At 38.1% G+C, this 20043-nt stretch overlaps 1 protein-coding gene across 1 annotated transcript in view; it reads right to left on the reverse strand.

Annotated features, from left to right (window-relative positions):
• Positions 1-1375: 1375 nt before the first annotated feature.
• The window catches only part of nt5dc2 (5'-nucleotidase domain containing 2), a 34965-nt gene continuing 16297 nt past the window's right edge, over positions 1376-20043 (reverse strand). The window contains exons 5-14 of the mRNA XM_062053350.1: positions 17963-18056; positions 15816-15944; positions 14379-14439; positions 14197-14299; positions 14025-14126; positions 13122-13203; positions 12925-13011; positions 4321-4461; positions 4164-4228; positions 1376-2421 (exon numbers count right to left, since the gene is read on the reverse strand). Coding sequence (XP_061909334.1) covers positions 2160-2421; positions 4164-4228; positions 4321-4461; positions 12925-13011; positions 13122-13203; positions 14025-14126; positions 14197-14299; positions 14379-14439; positions 15816-15944; positions 17963-18056 — 1126 coding nt within the window. The 3' untranslated portion in view covers positions 1376-2159. The remainder of the gene's footprint in view (positions 2422-4163; positions 4229-4320; positions 4462-12924; positions 13012-13121; positions 13204-14024; positions 14127-14196; positions 14300-14378; positions 14440-15815; positions 15945-17962; positions 18057-20043) is intronic.

The following is a 20043-nucleotide window of genomic DNA, read 5'->3' on the forward strand; positions in this document are numbered from 1 at the left end:
ATAGCGTGCTAAAAGGAAAAGAAAGAAGTCAAATCCTGCAAGAAATTAGGATGGAAGCAGTGAACCCTGAAGTTCTGCAAGGCAGTGAGAAAGTGACAAAAGGCTGACACTGCACAATCATTAAAGAGAATAAAGCGTATCTGTGATTTAAAAACAAAAACAAAACTTGGGGCATCTTTGTCTTGTGTGTGTGTGTGTCTCTGTGTATTGTGTTTGCTTTGAGGCACTTTGGCATGATTCCAAATAGATTTAAAGGCAGCAGATGTGAGGGACGTTCGGAGTGGGCAGCGGTCATCTCCTGTTCAGGTGCACACTTCACTCACTGAGGGACGCTGCCATCAAACAACTCCAAGCACAAGTCAGCCCAGCAGCTCCACACATCAAAGTAACATGCATGCACGCGCACAATATCAACATTGTACAATTGCTCCAGACTCTTACATGCAGCCTGCAACCTATGGACTGAACTATATTGACTTATATTTACTTGATCTGACAAAATATATTTCCAAGCAAGGAATTTCTAAAACCTAAAACTGCTTGCCAGAATAGTATTCAATTCTGATTTGCATTTCTAATTGCAGAATAATCCTGATATCCTAATTACTGATGCCATGTTATTTTTATTACAATAAAAATGAAATGCATCTAAATTACGAGCAGAGGTCTTGGAAGTAATTACATGTATTTTAAAATTAATAATTCATTTAGACAAGTTTGTCTTTCCAACAGTGTGCACAAAGTACCCTAAATGCAAAGCCTAGCTTACAGTTAAGTGCAGTACCTCACCACCAAAAGCAGACATGAAAAATGTGCAAAAACCAGGTCACGCAATTAACTACCTACATTATACAGCCATGGAGGTTCGTGATGATAATGTGCATAAGTCATTTCTCAAAAATCAATGCAGTCAAATTGCTCTTCAAAATGAAGTATGTTAATATGCCTTGTTATAATGGAAACAAAATGAAACAGCATGCCGAGAACACTACCTTGCAGTAGCTGTTGTCTTCTTGCAGGCTGCTGAAGTGAATGAGTTTGTTGTGCAGAGTACAACGCCAATGAATGGATGCTGCGCTGCTTAGCAACCAAGCAACCAATGAGATGAATAGGGAAAAAAGTGAACCGCCTCAAACATCTAACACAGGAAGACTGGTTGGTCCCAAAGCAAAGCTCAGAAGACCTTCTGCAAGTTAAAAAAAAAAAAAGAATAATTCCAAATATGTTAATTGGTTCTTATCAAAGCGCAAAAGCCACACTGCTTTTAAGTGCGTGAATTTCATAGTCATAAAGTCAAATGTATTATGCGTTACCTGCCATATTTCATAACCTAAGACATGATATGGATGGCATTTTTGTGAAGACACTTTTCCAGTAAAACCTGTTTATTGAAATATACATTCTTGACACGAGCTACATTGCCACATACAACATTTGGTACTCACATATTTAAGACAATATATAGTGTACACGGATCAAATCATTTGGAGTAAACATAAGTGATCTTGAAAGGGAAAAGCCCGCATATTTAATACTCTTATGAATGCAATAATGCATTAGCTGTAACACTTACTCCTTGCAGGTGACACCAAAAAAGGTGCTAATAAAGCTGGCTCGGAACAAAATATGAAAAATAGCAAAAGGGTTGCCACTGTTGCGCCTCGGTTAAAAAATTATTGTTACTCATGAAATATATGGAGATAACATTATGTTAAAGTTGCGTGTACCAGTGATATAAAAGCATCAATCATCTTGATAGCTGATCTAGTTGTTACGTTACCGACTGAGTCATGTCACCTCCTAATATTAGTGTAATAATAAACACCTGTGGGAACAAACACTAACAGTTGATTGACCACAGCAGTACACTTGCAAATCAAAAATACAAAGCTAACATGTTCCTTCATGTACATGTTACAGACACATAGTAAGAGGTAAATGGCTGCTGGTTGAAAAACTGAATTGCACATGGTAAGGTGAAAAGCTAATTGTGCGTAAAAGAAAGAACAATTCTAAAGCAGTCCAGACTGCTCCGTCTACTTTATTAGCTAAACTGGACAGGATGTAGAGCATTGTACCACAGTCCACATATGTTTGTCATACAAGGCAACCAAGCGTCAACCAATCGCAAAAAGTGAAACCTATCTGTGCTCTGGAGCTCATCGAATTTGAGACATCTCCTCCAGAAAAGGTGTTTTCAGGCAGCCGGTGCACAGTTGATCCATCCACAGCGGAGCCTCGTGCTGCAGAGGGGTGCGACGTGGGTAAAAGGTGTACGAGAGGTCGTAGTTCAAAAGACAGCTGATGGAGGCCATGTAGACGTCTGAGAAGCGAGACAGGCGTCTGGAGAAGTATGTGGGGTTGTGGCACGTTCTGAAGATACTGCCAAACTGAGGGTTGAACAAGTTCTTGGTCATCACCCTGGGACACAAAAAAGGAAAAGGAAGCTTAATCAAGCAATTATGGGCAGCGTGGCTCAGATAGTAGAATGGCCGTGCTAGCAACTTGAGGGTTCCAGGTTCGAATCCAGCTTCCGCCATCCAAGTCACGGCCGTTATGTTCTTGGGCAAGACACTTTACCCTTGCTCCTGATTGGTCGTGGGTTTTTTTTAATTATAATTTTCTTTTATTAATCATTTTTGTTTTTTTGCGTTTCCTTTTCTTTTTTTAACACGTGCTAATAGAATATTTACAATACAATACAATACTATACCAGTGTTTCCCACACATTCATTTATTTGTGGCGGCCCGCCACGAAAGAATTACGTCCGCCACAAATTAAAAAAATAAAATTAAAAAAATATATATATATATTTTTTTTTTTTTTTTTTTTTTTGTCCTGTCCAGCTTCTCAGGCAAATCATATAGTTGATGTAGATGCCCATATAGGCTGTTCAGATTTACTTTACAAAAGAGAAGTGTAGGATACTTCTCTTGTTGCCTTATTTGTATTTGACCACTACTGTTTTCTGTTTATTTGTTACTGACTGTGGCAGGACACCTCTGCCTCTGTTTCACTTTATGTTGCTGGTAAATAATATGGTTGTAGTAGTAGGCTAAAGTTAAATTATTTAGTATAATTAAAGGGGCAGAGCTTTAAGAGACATTTATTTTTATATTTTATAAGATATATTTTTTGTAAGAACCACAATTAATAAATATATTTCAGTGAATAACTTATTGTTCAAATCTGTATATAAATATGTAAATAAAGTGTTGTAATTATATTGTAAAATGTATGGATGGATAGATGGATGGACGTTTAAAACAAAACTGTTATTATTAATTAGTAAGTATACATTTTTTGAGCCTTTTTAGAGAAAATCATATCATTGTAGTAAATTATGCAAATTGTGTCATGTCATGGTGACCACGCCCATAACCACGCCCATAGCCACGCCCCCACCGCCCCAGGTATCTTGGCAGTTTATGGGAAACACTGTATACTACAGATCAGCTGTTAAAGTGGAATGTATACATTAGTTGTCATGTTTGGAAGTGCTCAAAATCGCCATGTAAAATTTCTAACGCTCATTGCTAGCATGTATATAGGATTTTTCATGTAAATTAGCATCAGGCTATTGCATTTGTTTAAATGCATTTGATTTATGTGGAACGTCAAAAAAACTATTGCGTACGGTATATGTAAGTTATAGGTGACATGTTTTACTTCTGTATGGTCAGTTGTACCGTGGTTCAAAGTAGGGTTTTTAAATGGAACTCAATTGGAGTCTTTATTGAAAACTTGTTAACTGTCTGCTGAGCTATCAAGAAGAGACCAAAAGTTAGCAGGCATTTTTTTTGTTAAAATAATTTTGATTTTGTGCTTCTTTCGTGAAATGTTCATTAAACAAGAGTTATTTTGCACTAAGTCAAAGTCAAACTGCATTTTTATTAAATATAACATGCGATTTTTATTTTCTTAATTCCAGCAACCTGTCATTAATGGAGATGGTGGGTCCTGCAGCGAGACCAGTTGAGAACAACTGATTTAGAGGCCAATCAGATCAACAAGTAGACACGTATCCTGCAGAAGTCAGCCAATGAAAACAGCCTTTCCAAAGTCATGAGTGATCTACTTTTAATATTAACATTTTGTCCAGTTCAGATAGAACCGCTGCTTCAAGTATAATAATCCTGGAAGTGAAAATTATGTCACTCACGTGAGTTCCTCTCGCTCCTGCTGCCATTCCTCAAAAACTTGTTTAGACCTTGCGTCACGATGTATCTAGATAACAAGGAATAGTCAAAATCGTATTTTTTGTGGTTTTTCGGGTTGCATTTTGAACAACCAGTCATCACAAACTTTTAACATCTCACCTGTAATCGCTCCATCAGGCCGGTGAGGGCCTGGAGCCACGTGAGGCTGAGGGCATACCGTTCTGTGCTTACAACTTTGGTTTCATCTTCCAGTTCCGGTACAATAGCGGCTGTACGCCAGCCATGTTGCAACATCAAGTCCTGTTATGCAGAAAATAGGTCAATTTGGTTTGCTTTAGAAAATTAAAACACAACATAAGACAAGCAATTGAGAAAATGGATGGAAAACAAAGCACATATGTAACCACAGCAACCAAAGCATGTACTGCCCTCTAGTGTTGAATATTTAACCCTACAACCCCAGTCCATATTGTATTATATTTCCAATTCCTGCAGATCAGTGGTTCTGTAACTTTTTTTTATCAGGTCCCACCTAAGAACACACTTGGCTTTTCAAATACCACCATAATAACCAACATTAAAATATAGTAGCGTAGTAGTCCTAAGTATTTATTAAAAATAAGACAGCGGTTTTATTTAACAAGTATATTTTTGGCCACCTGAACCTTTTTCACAGTTTGAACAGTAACACTGTTTAAATATAGGAAAATAAAACACTATGTTATTCAAGAGATTATTTGACGTACCACTAGGGGAAGTCTGTGTAGCACTAGTGGTACGCTTACAACAGTTTGAGAATCCCTGCTGTAGATGTTTTGGCTCCCGTTCATCACAATACATTTGACTATGTAGTGAACTGTATGTATTGAAAGCACATGCATTTTTTGTTTCTACAAAAAAATCCAAACCAATACATAACATTTTTCAAAGCATATACAATTTTGAATAGCATTTCTACAACAAGAATACAGTAACAATTAATGATTTTTATTTTAATACATGACACCAGAATAAGCACAAATTTGATTGGGTACAGTGAGAGTATTTTGATTAATTGTTTCGCCATAATACAGTAAAGGTTTGCAACATTTAATCTTTTAAATCCGCCGCACAGTTAGCCATAAACTAACTTGCAAACATTAGGGATGTAACGGTATTATACATACCGCAGTATTTCGGTTTCAAAGTCTTCTCAATAATACCGTGACGTGTGACTGTATCCAAAAAAAAACTGGTAAGTGCACTGTATTTTTCGGAGTATAAATCGCACCGGAGTATAATTCGCACCTGCCGAAAATGCATAATAAAGAAGGAAAAAAACATATATAAGTCGCACTGGAGCCCGGCCAAACTATGAAAAAAACTGCGACTTATAGTCCGAAAAATACGGTAGTTTTTTCCCCGCATTTTAGCGCTAGCGGGGTCTGTATTTAAAACTACATCTCCCGAGGTTTGGTTGTTATCATCACTTCAGTCATCAACAATTGTATCATCAGAGAAATGTACATTTAAACAGTGTAGGTCTGACTTTGTAGGATATGTACAGCAAGTAGTGGACAGAGAGAGAGAGAGAGAGAGACAGAGACAGAGACAGAGACAGAGACAGAGACAGAGACAGAGACAGAGAGAGAGAGAGAGAGAGAGAGAGAGAGAGAGAGAGAGAGAGAGAGAGAGAGAGAGAGAGAGAGAGATCGGAAAGCATAAGAAAAAGTATCTACATTTGATTATTTACATTTGATTATTAATAATCCGGGGAGGGTGTTAGTTTAGGATTGAAGTTGCCTGGAGGTTTACTTTTAGTGCGGTTTTGAAGGAGGATAGAGATGCCCTTTCTTTTACACCAGTTGGTAGCGCATTCCACATTGATGTGGCATAGAAAGAGAATGAGTTAAGACCTTTGTTAGATCAGAATCTGGGTTTAACGTGGTTAGTGGAGCTCCCCTTGGTGTTGTAGTTATGGCGGTCATTTATGTTAAGGAAGTAGTTTGACATGTACTTTGGTATCAGGGAGGTGTAGCGGATTTTATAGACTAGGCTCAGTGCAAATTGTTTTACTCTGTCCTCCACCCTGAGCCAGCCCACTTTGAAAAAGTGGGTAGGAGTGAGGTGTGATCTGGGGTGGAGGTCTAGAAGTAATCTGACTAGCTTGTTCTGGGATGTTTGGAGTCTAGATTTGGGGGTTTTGGAGGTGCTAGGGTACCAGGAGGTGCATGCGTAATCGAAAAAGGGTTGAACGAGAGTTCCCGCTAAATCCTCATGGTGCTTTTGTTGACCAGAGAGGAGATTCTATAGAGCAGGGGTCTCCAAACTTCGGCCCGCGGGCCTTATCCGGCCCGCCAGCGTCCAAAATCAGGCCCGCGGGAAGTCCCAAGTATTAAAAAAAAAATTATATATATATATATATATATATATATATATATATATATATATATATATATATATATATATATATATATATATATATATATATATATATATATATATATATATATATATATATATATATATATTTTTTTTTTTTCTGTCTTTTCTTATCCACTTTGTACCGCTTGCTACTCACAGTGTCTCCTAGCCTCTCAGGCAAATCATATTGTCTAAAAATGCATTTTCTCATCGATAACGTGACATCATCGCGAAAGTGCGCTATATATATCTAATATATATAAATATATATATATACATATACATCTAATATATATATATCTAATATATATATATATATATATATATATATATATATATATATATATATATATATATATATATATATATATATATATATATATATATATATATATCTAATATATATGTATGTATGTATGTATGTATGTATGTATGTATGTATGTATATGTATATATATATACACTCATACATACATATATATATATATATATATATATATATATATATATATATATATATATATATATATATATATATATATATATATATATATATATATATATATATATATATACATACATATATATCTAATATATATATATATATCTAAGGCAGACCTGGGCATTCTGCGGCACGCGGGCCGCATCCGGCCCTTTGTGCGTCCCTGTCCGGCCCACGTGAGGCCAATTATAAATTACAAAATAAATTTTAAAAAGTATCTATGTCGAGTGTGCAATACAACGGTGCTGCTTTTGTTTTGAAAATCGTTATTTGTATTACTTCCGTGTGGACGTGTGCGTGATTGTGAGTGAATGTGAACAGCTGCAATCATTAATTACAAAATGGGTGAGGGCGGACCTACGTCACTTCCGCCTACCAATCCCCTAGCAACCGGGAATTCGTTGAAAACAAACCAGCTCACAGCGAACACAGCATTGACAGAAAAAGCATTTAACGAACGTTGTGGCTTGGAAGTCGGCGTTAAATCCTTCATTTACGCATTTTTACTTATTCGCATATCGTGTGAAAAAACGAAAATGTATTATTTGCGTCGGACTCGTCTCAGTGAACTTTAAAGCTTCTCAGGCTTAGCTTAGCTTGCTAGTTAGCTTAGCCTGCGCGCTACTAAGAAAGAGACGCGGAAGTTATCAACAACTTTGTGTGAACACGCCGTACTTGTTGGAGCCCACGTCGAAGAAGAAGCGCTTGTTGTCCACAGTCATCGACGAGCCCTACGGCAGCTCCGCGGGCTCCTCGTCCACGCCGTAATCGTCAATAAGTTTGGCCAAAGCATCGCGGAACTCGATAAGTCCCTGCGCCGGGAGCGCGATGGTCTGACCCCAAGCCGGGCCCCCTGTTCACGGTCTGCCGGATCCTCAAGAACCGTCCCCGCTGGTTCTCTTTCAGGTCCATGTAGTACTTCCGATTCTCCCGCACTAGGAAGTCGCTTTTCAGGGCCCGCCGCGGCTCATCCTGCACCATGCCCGGGTTGCTGGGACCCAACTGGGCGTAGTGTTCGATGAAGTCCCCCAAGTAGTCGCGGAACTCGACCGCCACCGACATAGACAGCATGAGGCGGCTCTTGTTGCCACCGGCCCCGACTTCGGCTGCGAGCCATTTGTCTCGTCTCTGTGGGCTTTTATCACGCTTTGGCAGAACAAAATACAATCTTTGTTTTCCCTGTTTCCAGTTGTGGTTAGCACAACCAAAAACAACACAGTTTTTCTGCATTTTGGAGGCAGAATGACGGGTTTAACCAGCGTAGGTCGACAGGTTCAAGAGTAATGGCAACGGTTTGTTTTCAACGCCAGTCTGGTTGCTATGGCTCGAAGAACCCGTATGTAGCTCAGTTGCCCGGATGTCGGCCCTCACCCATAAAGTTGAAAAAACATCTATGTCGTGCGCGCAATACAACTGTGCTGCTTTTATTTTGAAAAGTATTATTTATGGGCGTGTGTCCGTGTGTAACCTGCGAGTGAAGGTGCACATGCAGCGACAAGTGATGCACGGTTTACACCCGAGACGCTAAAAAGAGAAAAGTTGATGAAGAATGGCGTGTTTCCAACAAGACATGGACTGCAAAGCAACGTTCCCTCTAAGGTGCGTGCCTGCGCAATTGCGCACTGCTCAAACGTCTGCTGCGCGCAGAAAATATATCACGCGCACCAAATCAAATCCCATCTGAATTCTAAACAAAATAAACATATTTATTCTATGTAATTTTGCAATGCAACTTTGAGTGACAGTGACAACAAGCGGCCCTAACGGTGTTCGTCAACACCGTTCAATTGAACACCGTTCAATTATTGTAACGTCTATCGAGATGCTTCGAGGACAGGAATTATATCGATCACTTTATTGAGCAAAACTGTTTATATTCGGACATAACCACACCAAAAACATGAGTAAAACAATTCTATCTCGATAAACTAGTCATTTTCTGCCGTACAAACCAGGCCAAAACCAACTTGTCATCTGTCACCAACACACATAGCACTAAACCACTGCTGCGTTTATGGCCACACAAAAAGTCGGACAACTCAAACACCACACAAAGTTACACTATGACTCCTCAGTCATACGTGTGCTTATTTTACTGTCATTTATTATTAATGTTAATTTATTTATATTAGTCATGGAATGCTGTTACACACACTATGTTGAAGTATTACTATTATTATTAATTATTATTATTATTATTATTATTATTATTTATCTTACGGTATATATCAAAAATATAATTGAGCAAAATTTAATTGAAATATTGTCGATGTGGCCCTCCAGCAGTGCTCGGGTTGCTCATGCGGCCCCCGGTAAAAATTAATTGCCCACCCCTGATCTAAGGGGTCCCCAAATTTTTTGACTCAGGGCCGCCAAATTGTTTTAACCCAATGCGGCCCTGAGTCAAAATATATATATATATATATATATATATATATATATATATATATATATATATATATATATATATATATATATATATATATATATATATATATATATATATATATATATATATATATATATATATATATATATATATATATATAGCCCGGGCTATATATATATATATAGCCCGGCCCCCGGCCAAATTGTTTTAATCCAATGCGGCCCCGAGTTCCCCACTGCTATAGAGGAATCTCGTTCATTGGTTGACCTTTTTGATTACCTTGGTTGCCATTTTATCACAGGAAAGATTAGCCTCTAGAATGGAACCTAGGTAGGTGACCTCACCTTTCCTGGTGATAACAATGTCACCTACTTTTATAGTGAAGTATTGACTTTCTTAAGGTTGATGTGGGACCCAAACAGGATGGATTCCGTTTTACCCAAGTGTATGGATAGCTTGTTGTCAGCGAGCCAGGTGCAAGTTCTACAGAGCTCAGCACTGAGGATTTTCTCCACCTGTGACTTGTCCTTTTCGGATACCAGCAGGGCCGAGTCATCCGCAAACAAGAACAATCCACAGTTGCATGCTGATGACATGTCGTTTATGTATATTAGGAACAGTAAAGGTCCCAATATACTGCCTTGGGGGACTCCACAGCTCACTGAGAGGGGGGGGGGACACAATGCCGTTCACCTCTACCACCTGTTCCCTCCCCTCCAAGTAAGATTGCATCCAGCTCGATGAGGTTTTGTCAAATCCGATTGCTCTGAGCTTATCCAACAGTATAGCGTGGTTAACGGTGTCAAAGGCCTTCTGGAGGTCCAGCATGACCATGCCGCAGTATTTGCCCGCGTCCACCTCATGTTTGATGTGGTCGGTCAGATAGAGAAGGCATGTGTCAGTGGAGTGGTTAGTTCTGAAGCCGGATTGGAATTTGTACATGAGTTTATTAGTAGCAAGGTAACTATTGACCTGTTCATAAACTATTTTTTCCATTACTTTCGAAATGGAACTGAGAATAGAAACAGGTCGATAGTTGCCAGGTTCCAATTTGCTTCCTTTTTTAAAGAGGGGAGTTACTCTTGCTATCTTAAAATCTTTTGGTACTTGGCCTTGTGAAATTGAGAGGTTTATTATGTGCGTGATGATTGGGGCAATAGTGGAGGTAGAGTCCCTGAGGAATCTGTAGGGGATATTGTCAAGGCCGGTGGCCTTGTTTGGGTGGAGCGCGCTCAATTTTTTAAGCACCTCATCAGCTGAGACCATATCTAATTTGAAATCGTTGTTGGATACTCCTAGCTTTCTGTAGATGGCTTTAATGTGTTCTACACCAAAGCGACCAGAGTGGTGGGACAGCTTGTTGACTAGAGTTACGGCTATACTGGTGAAAAAGGTGTTAAGTCTGCTTACTACCTAGTTACTATTAGTTGCCACCTCAAACCGTCACACAGAAAATATATTTTAAGTCAGCGAAGCCAAACAGCAGTTTGTGAGGTATTTACATTATTAAAAGTTATATTGTTAGTTTGCTTTTCTGAGAAACACTGAGAATAGAAACAGGTCGATGTAAAAAATGTCCACTGTAGAGGACACTGCTTCCATAGTGTAAAAGTTGAAAGACACTGAGCTGTTTTACACTTGTTACACAGGATGTTTACCTTGTTACTTTAAAGAAATCAACTGTAAGTTATTCTTTTAATTTAATTTACTTGAAACAGTAGATGTTCTTGCACAATTATTTGCATGTAGAAATACTTGTTTGTAGTAATAAATATGACTGGAACATTTAAAACATTTTTTACTTTAAGATGTCCGACTGTTTGTGTGGCCCTGAACCCATCAGGGGCTAAGCTGTGGCCTCATTTAAAGAGTTGCATGGCTTTCCGACTAAAAAATAATGTACAATCAAATCCAAAAAACTGCGTATGCAGGTAAAAATTCAGATATATTAAAGTGTCCACACGCACAAATCCAAGCACATTTCTTTGTTACATTGCAATCTACTTGAAATTGGCTAGACTACACCCCCTTTAAATATACAAATCATATTGAAAGTAGCCATGTGCTTGAGCTCAGCAAGGTCTGACCAATCACAAGTCAGCTGTAGGTGCTTCTTTCTTGTGTTTCAAGCAAAGACAGAAAGATTGTCAGCCTGGCATTGCAGTGTTTTTTGATAACTGAACGCAGGCGGAAATAAAAAAGAAATGTGTCAGTGAGAAGGTCAAGAAGCAGATAGATATACGTCGGCAAAACTGACTGGGGGAAATTAATGCAGCTCCCCGTTTGAAAAGTTAGTTGCTACAATGATATGTAAAACTTTAGAAGAGGTGGGTGACTCACTACCCCAATGTAAAATATTTTTTGTAACTTATAACAAAATGTGTTCATACAGTAGTCAGCTCACATTAGTCAGATTAGTTTCATTTGAAAATACGGACAATTGCGGTAAAAATGTATTACATTTAAACATGCCAGCATATCACAAAGGATATGAAAGACTAATTTGTGTTTGATTACTCCATTTATTAATAAAATACAGGAGATCTTCTTGCAGTAGCAGCCGTATATGCACCCGGTGCTGCTGCTGTCCGCCTGACATGGACAAGGAGTCACAGGATCACGTTTTGACAGCAACAGGAGGCGAAATGATCGCCTACATAAATTAATATATGTCCACACAAATATTTATATGAATATAAGGCATTTAATCCATTGGTTGGGGGTTATTTGTTCATATGTTTCTGATGGGCACATCAAACCAGTCTGATGGGTAACAGTTGGCACTTTTTTATGTGAACTGTTACCCAGCGTCATCTCTGTGTGTTACTAAAGTATCCACAACCTGTAGAAATATGACATCGTAAGACAGCTATGGAGTTGTAGTGAGGCAGCACACATTTCCACATCATTAGTTTTGATACATATCATCTTTGCCGTGAAAGACGGCGTACAGCAGATTTTTGTGCGTACGCCAGCTTGTTACCTGAGGGCCCTGGTGCGCGTGTACTGGTGTAAGTGAGAGATGGCAAGACATGTTGATGTTGATATGACGGGTTCTTTATTTGTTTTGTCGTGGTTACGGCTGACAGTAACCAGTTTTGCTAGAAAGTATGTTTTGATTATGTTGTTTTGTTGTGACAGTAACCAGTTTTGCACAATGAAGCGATTGTTGAACAAACAATCGCCATCTTTCTAGAACAATTGGCTGGACATTGTTTGTCATTGTTTTACCTGTTACTGCTTTTTGTCAGCTGTCACTCACATAGCTAAATGGTACATAAAAAACTGTTTATTTTATTTACAGTTCAGATTGGACTTGATTTTATGCGCGGCATGGATTTGAGGTGCTTAAATCGGAGAACACAGGAACAGTGTGCGATTGCGTAAGCATGCCGCTTAAAGGGATCGTTATGAAATAAAATAAATTACAGTACAAATGACAAGATGTTCATTACACATTGACACTTACAGCCAAGTCGCTGTAGAGATGGTCTCCAAAGTAAAGAACCTTTGACCCTCGCCAGCCAGTCAACCTGAGAAAGTCAAACAAGTTTCCCTGAAAAACCAGAGAAACTAGCCAGTGAGTCTTTTACTGTGTGATGTGGGGACAACACATTGCTGTTCTCCACCTAGAAGTAACCCACTTATTGTGACGAACATAATGACCTGTTTGTAGATGTGCCCTTTGTCCAAACTGCTGATTTTTTCCCACCGAAGATCTCCGTTCCCATCTAGGCGTCTGAAGGGTCTGCAAGAGTAGCAGCAAAATACATAGTAGCTTCACCACAATCTACGATGAGTTAATCAAGCGTGACGTGATTAGAATTGCTGTTTAACCACGCTACATAGTAGAGTAATACCTCAACTTCCAAGCTTAATTGGTTCTTAACTCAACACACTTATCTCAAATCAACATCGCCCAAAAAAAAACAACAACAAAAAAACAATACAATAAAATGTACAACTACTAGGTTTATGAAGTAATGTAATAATAATGTATCGCATTTGCCTTGGAGAGTGGATTTCTATGGTACCTCCTTCCAGCTGCTTCTCTGTCAAACACACCAACAGCAGCTTTTCATGTTTTCACGGATTAATGCGCACCGTTAATATTACTTTAACATTTTTGGCTGGTGTTAGACTAATTTTGCTTCAGTATGGTGCAGACTAGCAGTGACACGCTTAAATTGCTTCGGCAAGTTGGCTACACACACTGTCATGTTTTTGATGATTTCTTTCTTTAATTCAATGAAAATCATCCACCTTTTTTCAGCACTGAGCTTTACACTCACTTTCTTCATTCCCAAGCATGGAAAAAGCAAAAAAAAGTTATATGTTGACCTCTAGCTATAAGTTAATGCGAGCGAGTAAGACCAGATGTTTTGTTCGGATCTAACAGGGTTCACTGTGACATATGCTACGAAAACTAACGTCGAGGATACTTGTAACTCCAATGTTTGCTTGAAATTTTAAGCATGACAATTAGCAGAGAGTCAGTCAGCTCTTATCTCAAAACACTCTTAAGTTGAGGTACTACTGTACTTACTTGATACATTACATTGTACATACTTGATACAGTTAGTGAAAAAGTGAGGTTTGTCTGCCTGCACAATGATGACGTCGAAGAAGTCCCTCCACTTCTTTCCCACCATGTGCGTCATTCCTTTATCCCTTCACATAAAAACAAACAAACACTTAAACACGTTATATCCAGTTGTGAGTCCAAGCACACAGCACCTACACAAAACTGAAGGGACTGTTTGTGATGAGGAAGAGTTTCTTTCCGTGACTGACAAGTCGGTGCAAAACTGCCTCTGTCTCTTCTCCTCTGAGAATGTACTTGTCTAGACAGAAAGAATACAACTCAGAAATGTATTTGGTCAACAGGTGAATTTTGCATAGTTTCAACTTTAAGATTCCTACCAAGGTCTTCCATGATCCATTTGTACATCAAGCCTTTAAGGTGAACCATGCCAATTGCTTCCTGGAGGTCACAAACGGAAATGTCATCACCTTTGTTCTCGTGTTTTTGCGCACACTTTAACAGGTAGAACTTGCATGGTCCTGTAACTATACACCTTATTTGTTAACCTTAGTAAAAACCTAGTGGTTCTTTCACCCAGTAGCCCAGCAGATGCCTCTGCTTCCGACCGAGGAATGTGAAAAACAGTATTTCACATTACTGTACCTCTCAGCAGGAACGAGAGGTTTAATAACATGAGATGCAGCAGCTCAGCTTGATCTGAATACCAGCAACTGACCACTGAAGAACCTGACCTGACATGTCTTTCAACTGTGTATATTCACGGTTTTCGTTCATTCCATTTTTTTTGTAGGATTCCAACAAAAATCTTCTCCAAAAATTTGCCATTATTTTCTTATACTGTCTTGGTTATCCCATGGCCAAACATTGCAGCTAACAAACTAATCCTACATGTTGGGTGACTTAATATCTGTGCTTTTTTATATAGTAAATGAATGCAAAACAACAAACAATGAAGGCAAAGAAAGTTACAAGTATCAGCACTTTGAAAAAGAAAGTGAGATACAATGGTTTTCAAGAAAAACTACAGAGCAAAGTAAGAGGGTGGCGTCTGTTTGTATTGTAATGGAAAGGTTCTTAGTTAACAAAGGTTGTAGGAGGGACGGTTTAGTAAACTGAGTCGGGGCAGTGTGGGAAATGATTGTACAGTACATGCTGTACAACTCTTCCCCTGCAAGAGTCTTCAATAAAGGCAAAAGTGGTATCAAATGCTTTTTTTCCATTTCATTTATCATTTTGTATTTGGTATTGTCTTCCACAAGTTCAAGTATATTTAGTATCTATTAAAAAAAAGTGTTTTGTGTTATTTTTGTTTAGTTCTTGAATGGATACTTATGGGAAAAATTGCTTTGGAAAAATCACTGTTCAAAGAACTGATAAACCTCAAATAAACGTTTCAGTAAGGGTATCTTCTTTTTGGATCTAATGAACATGTGTCCAACGGTCCTGCTTAGTGTTCATTGATTAACAGAAGGGACAAAAAAAAAATGTAAGTGCATTGACAAAATTATCTATATGATCTTTGTCCCCATGTAACTTGAGTATATTGAGCCAAATATCCTCTATGATAACGTTTGTGCTGAGACACAGGAAGTCACATAGACGGTGGGTCTACTGCACACACTAAGCACATTCCCAAACATGCACTTATCTAAATGTTGCTTTTCTATAAAAATTTGTTGCACATTTGAAAGACATTTGAATAGAATCCCAACCATTACACCAAGACCAAAATACATCTAAATAATTCAGCCTGTGTAGATGAGCTTTATAAAGGTTTTATATTGAGGAGGGGTTCTATTAAGAGTCATACTTACGGACACATCTTTGGAAAGATGAACCGGATCATAATCAATGTCGTTGGTGATGAAAAAATCATTTGCCACAGCCAAGAGTGTCATCTCAGGGATAGAGAAGATGTCCATAAACTGCTTCACCTTAGGGCCCTGTTAAAAGGATGGCAAATTGTAATCTTACTTATCATTAGTTGTTAGTTGTTTTACACAAACAAAGCAACTTAAAGATTTAAATGCTTCTTTTTTTCCAACTTTCACCACTGCACTGCAAACATGAGCAGGCAGATGTTTCAAAATGGTTTTGAAGAAGGAGAGGCTATTTACATTGCAAACCTCAGTATGAGTGTCTCTTAATGAAGAAATGTGTTGAATAAAGCTTGGTGACAGTTCAATCTAACAGAGTGAGAGGCTGAGAAAAATCTGAACAATGAACCAATTATTTTGGAAACATGCGGTTACAAATCCCCACAGTACTGCTACAATGGAGAAAATGAGATTCATAAAATTGACAGTGTTCACTTATGTAAGCATACAAGCCAAATGAATGGAATTTCAGAGTGCAGTTCCATTTTTAATCCTAAATTGTCTGAATGAGATTAGGACCGAATCCTTGACATTTTGTTTCATTAACATACCATCTGTCAGACAGCGTTCCAAATCCATACATTTATCACTTTAGGGAAAGGGGAACTGCACTTTGTAAGAATTGTGCCTTTTTTCTTCAACATCACTGATTACTACTCACTGCATACTTCATGAGAGCCAACAAACATAATAAAACATCACTTACTGTACAATGTCTGCTACCATTAGGATGCTGACTGATAGAATTGTTTTATAATCCTGTTTAGATGACGAATGTCTAGTAATCCTCAAAGAAAAAGGGGGGTGGAAACAAGCGTTAGTGTCTTTCTCACCATTTCCAGGTCTAAATTGGCTGTCTAAGTGTACCAATTTGTCAGATTACGTCTATCTATTACTTCTACTATCAAGGTGAGAGGGATTATTTATGATCTACAATAAACTTCCACAAGTTCCGAGGAGAGAAAGCAGCTCACCAGCCAAAAGTAGTGATGACGCTGCTATAAATAGTTAATCTGCGTTAGCGGTTATAATAATATCACTCATACTTGGTTAATATTCAAGTCACGAAATGTCAATTGAGTATTGTTTGCAGTTTTGGATGGTTATTTATTGGGTTTTATGGGCGGATTAGAGGATGTCCCATTGGATCCATTGTAAGTGGACTTTTATTTTCGTTTATTTAAGAGTTAGAATGCATTAAAAAAATACACCTGTCGTCTTGTCTTTCATAATGATTGCAAACAATAGGCAAAATAAAAAAAAATTTAAAAAGTGCCCCTTCATTGCCCCCCGGGGACAAAAGGTTTTTTTAATTAAAAAAAATAAAAATGTACAACTGGAGCTATGGTCATAGACAACTGGAGCTATGGTCATAGACAACCACAATGTATACTACTTTACATTTTTAGGAATTTGTCAGGCATTCAAATATAATACAATGCTGCTCTTTGACCTAAAAATAGAGAGGGCAGATATGTTATATAGAGTGCAATGCCTTACAAATGAGTTGTTACTGTATGTTAAATTAGTCATAAAGGCAATTAAATTCACATTAATTTAAATTAAAATGTGATTAATTAATGGTATTAGTATGAGTGTGCACCATTATACAACCTATGAATATAAGCAGGGCTGCCCCTGGCTGAATTGGGGCCCTAAACATAATTTGTTCAAATATGTATTTCTTCAGAACAAATTAATTTAACAAAATATAAACTTTTATCCTTCCTGAACCCTTTTTGAAACAACTCCAGCTGAAGATTAAACCCAGTGCGTACACTTAACGAGATCAGCTTTAACCCTGCGCACCACAGGGGGACAGTGAGAATCCATCCATCCATTTTGTACCGCTTGTCCCCATGTCAAGGGAAATTTGACATCATATTCTTAGAAGGAGCATGAAGGGGCTAGGAATATGTTTGCGGTGAAATGTCAGATGAAGTGCCCAGTCATTAATTAATTTAGATTTTACATGCGCTTCCTCACACAAAACGGGGCTCCTATGGGCCGCGAAGCCCTACACACAGCGAGTAATCTGCTTGTAGGGAGTGGCAGCCCTGAGTGTAAGTGACAATAAAACTCACCTTTCCATAGAAGCCACTATCCTGCTGCAGGGGAATGTGGTAAGTTCCCCCATAAAGCTGGAGGATCTCCTCATCTGGGACTGGCTGCAGACCCCTGGTATCAATAGAATATCAAAATAAAGATCCACACAAAGACACACAAGTTGCATCCAAACATCGTCAACCAATGCCTCTATATATGTTATGTTTAATTTAAATTATTGATCGGCCGGGCAGACTATCGACGGCCATATTTGGCATTTTGACATATATCGATATTGGCCTTCTTTTATCGGTATTGGCATATACTGTACATATACACATACAATAAAGGCCAAAAGTTTGGACACACCTTCTCATTCAACGGGTTTTCTTTATTTTCATGACTATTTACATTGTAGATTGTCACTGAAGGCATCAAAACTATGAATGAACACATGTGGAGTTATGTACTTAACAAAAAAAAGTTAAATAACTGAAAACATGTTTTATATTCTAGTTTCTTCAAAATAGCCACCCTTTTCTCTAATTACTGCTTTGCACAATCGTGGCATTCTCTCAATGAGCTTCAAGAGGTAGTCACCTGAAATGGTTTTCACTTTACAGGTGTGCCTTATCAGGATTGATTAATGGAATTTCTTGCTTTATCAATGGGGTTGGGACCATCAGTTGTGTTGTGAATGAACTTTTGGCCTGTACCATCCATTCATCCATATACATATATATCCATTCATCCATATACATACATATATATCCATTCATCCATATCCATATACATACATATATATCCATTCATCCATATACACACACATATATATATATATATATACATATATATATATATATATATATATATATATATATATATATATATATATATATATATATATATATATATATATATATATATATATATATATATATATATATATATATATATATATATATATATATATATATATATATATATATATATATATATATATATATATATATATATATATATATATATATACACACAAACCCTGTTTTCATATGAGTTGGGAAATTGTGTTAGATGTAAATATAAACGGAATACAATGATTTGCAAATCCTTTTCAACCCATATTCAATTGAATGCACTACAAAGACAAGATATTTGATGTTCAAACTCATAAGCTTTTTTTTTTTTTGCAAATAATAATTAACTTAGAATTTCATGGCTGCAACACGTGCCAAAGTAGTTGGGAAGGGGCATGTTCACCACTGTGTTACATGGCCTTTCCTTTTAACAACACTCAGTAAACGTTTGGGAACTGAGGAGACACATTTTTTAAGCTTGTCAGGTGGAATTATTTCCCATTCTTGCTTGATGTACAGCTTAAGTTGTTCAACAGTCCGGGGGTCTCCGTTGTGGTATTTTAGGCTTCATAATGCGCCACACATTTACAATGGGAGACAGGTCTGGACTACAGGCAGGCCAGTCTAGTACCCGCACTCTTTTACTAAGAAGCCACGTTGATGTAACACGTGGCTTGGCATTGTCTTGCTGAAATAAGCAGGGGCGTCCATGGTAACGTTGCTTGGATGGCAACATATGTTGCTCCAAAATCTGTATGTACCTTTCAGCATTAATGGCGCCTTCACAGATGTGTAAGTTACCCATGTCTTGGGCCCTAATACACCCCCATACCATCACAGATGCTGGCTTTTCAACTTTGCGCCTATAACAATCGGATGGTTCTTTTCCTCTTTGGTTCGGAGGACACGACGTCCACAGTTTCCAAAAACAATTTGAAATGTGGACTCGTCAGACCACAGAACACTTTTCCACTTTGTATCAGTCCATCTTAGATGAGCTCAGGCCCAGCGAAGCCGACGGCGTTTCTGGGTGTTGTTGATAAACGGTTTTCGCCTTGCATAGGAGAGTTTTAACTTGCACTTACAGATGTAGCAACCAATTGTAGTTACTGACAGTGGGTTTCTGAAGTGATCCTGAGCCCATGTGGTGATATCCTTTACACGCTGATGTCGCTTGTTGATGCAGTACAGCCTGAGGGATCGAAGGTCACGGGCTTAGCTGTTTACGTGCAGTGATTTCTCCAGATTCTCTGAACCCTTTG

Source organism: Entelurus aequoreus, linkage group LG07, assembly GCF_033978785.1.
Source record: "Entelurus aequoreus isolate RoL-2023_Sb linkage group LG07, RoL_Eaeq_v1.1, whole genome shotgun sequence".
Taxonomy (NCBI): Eukaryota; Metazoa; Chordata; class Actinopteri; order Syngnathiformes; family Syngnathidae; genus Entelurus; species Entelurus aequoreus.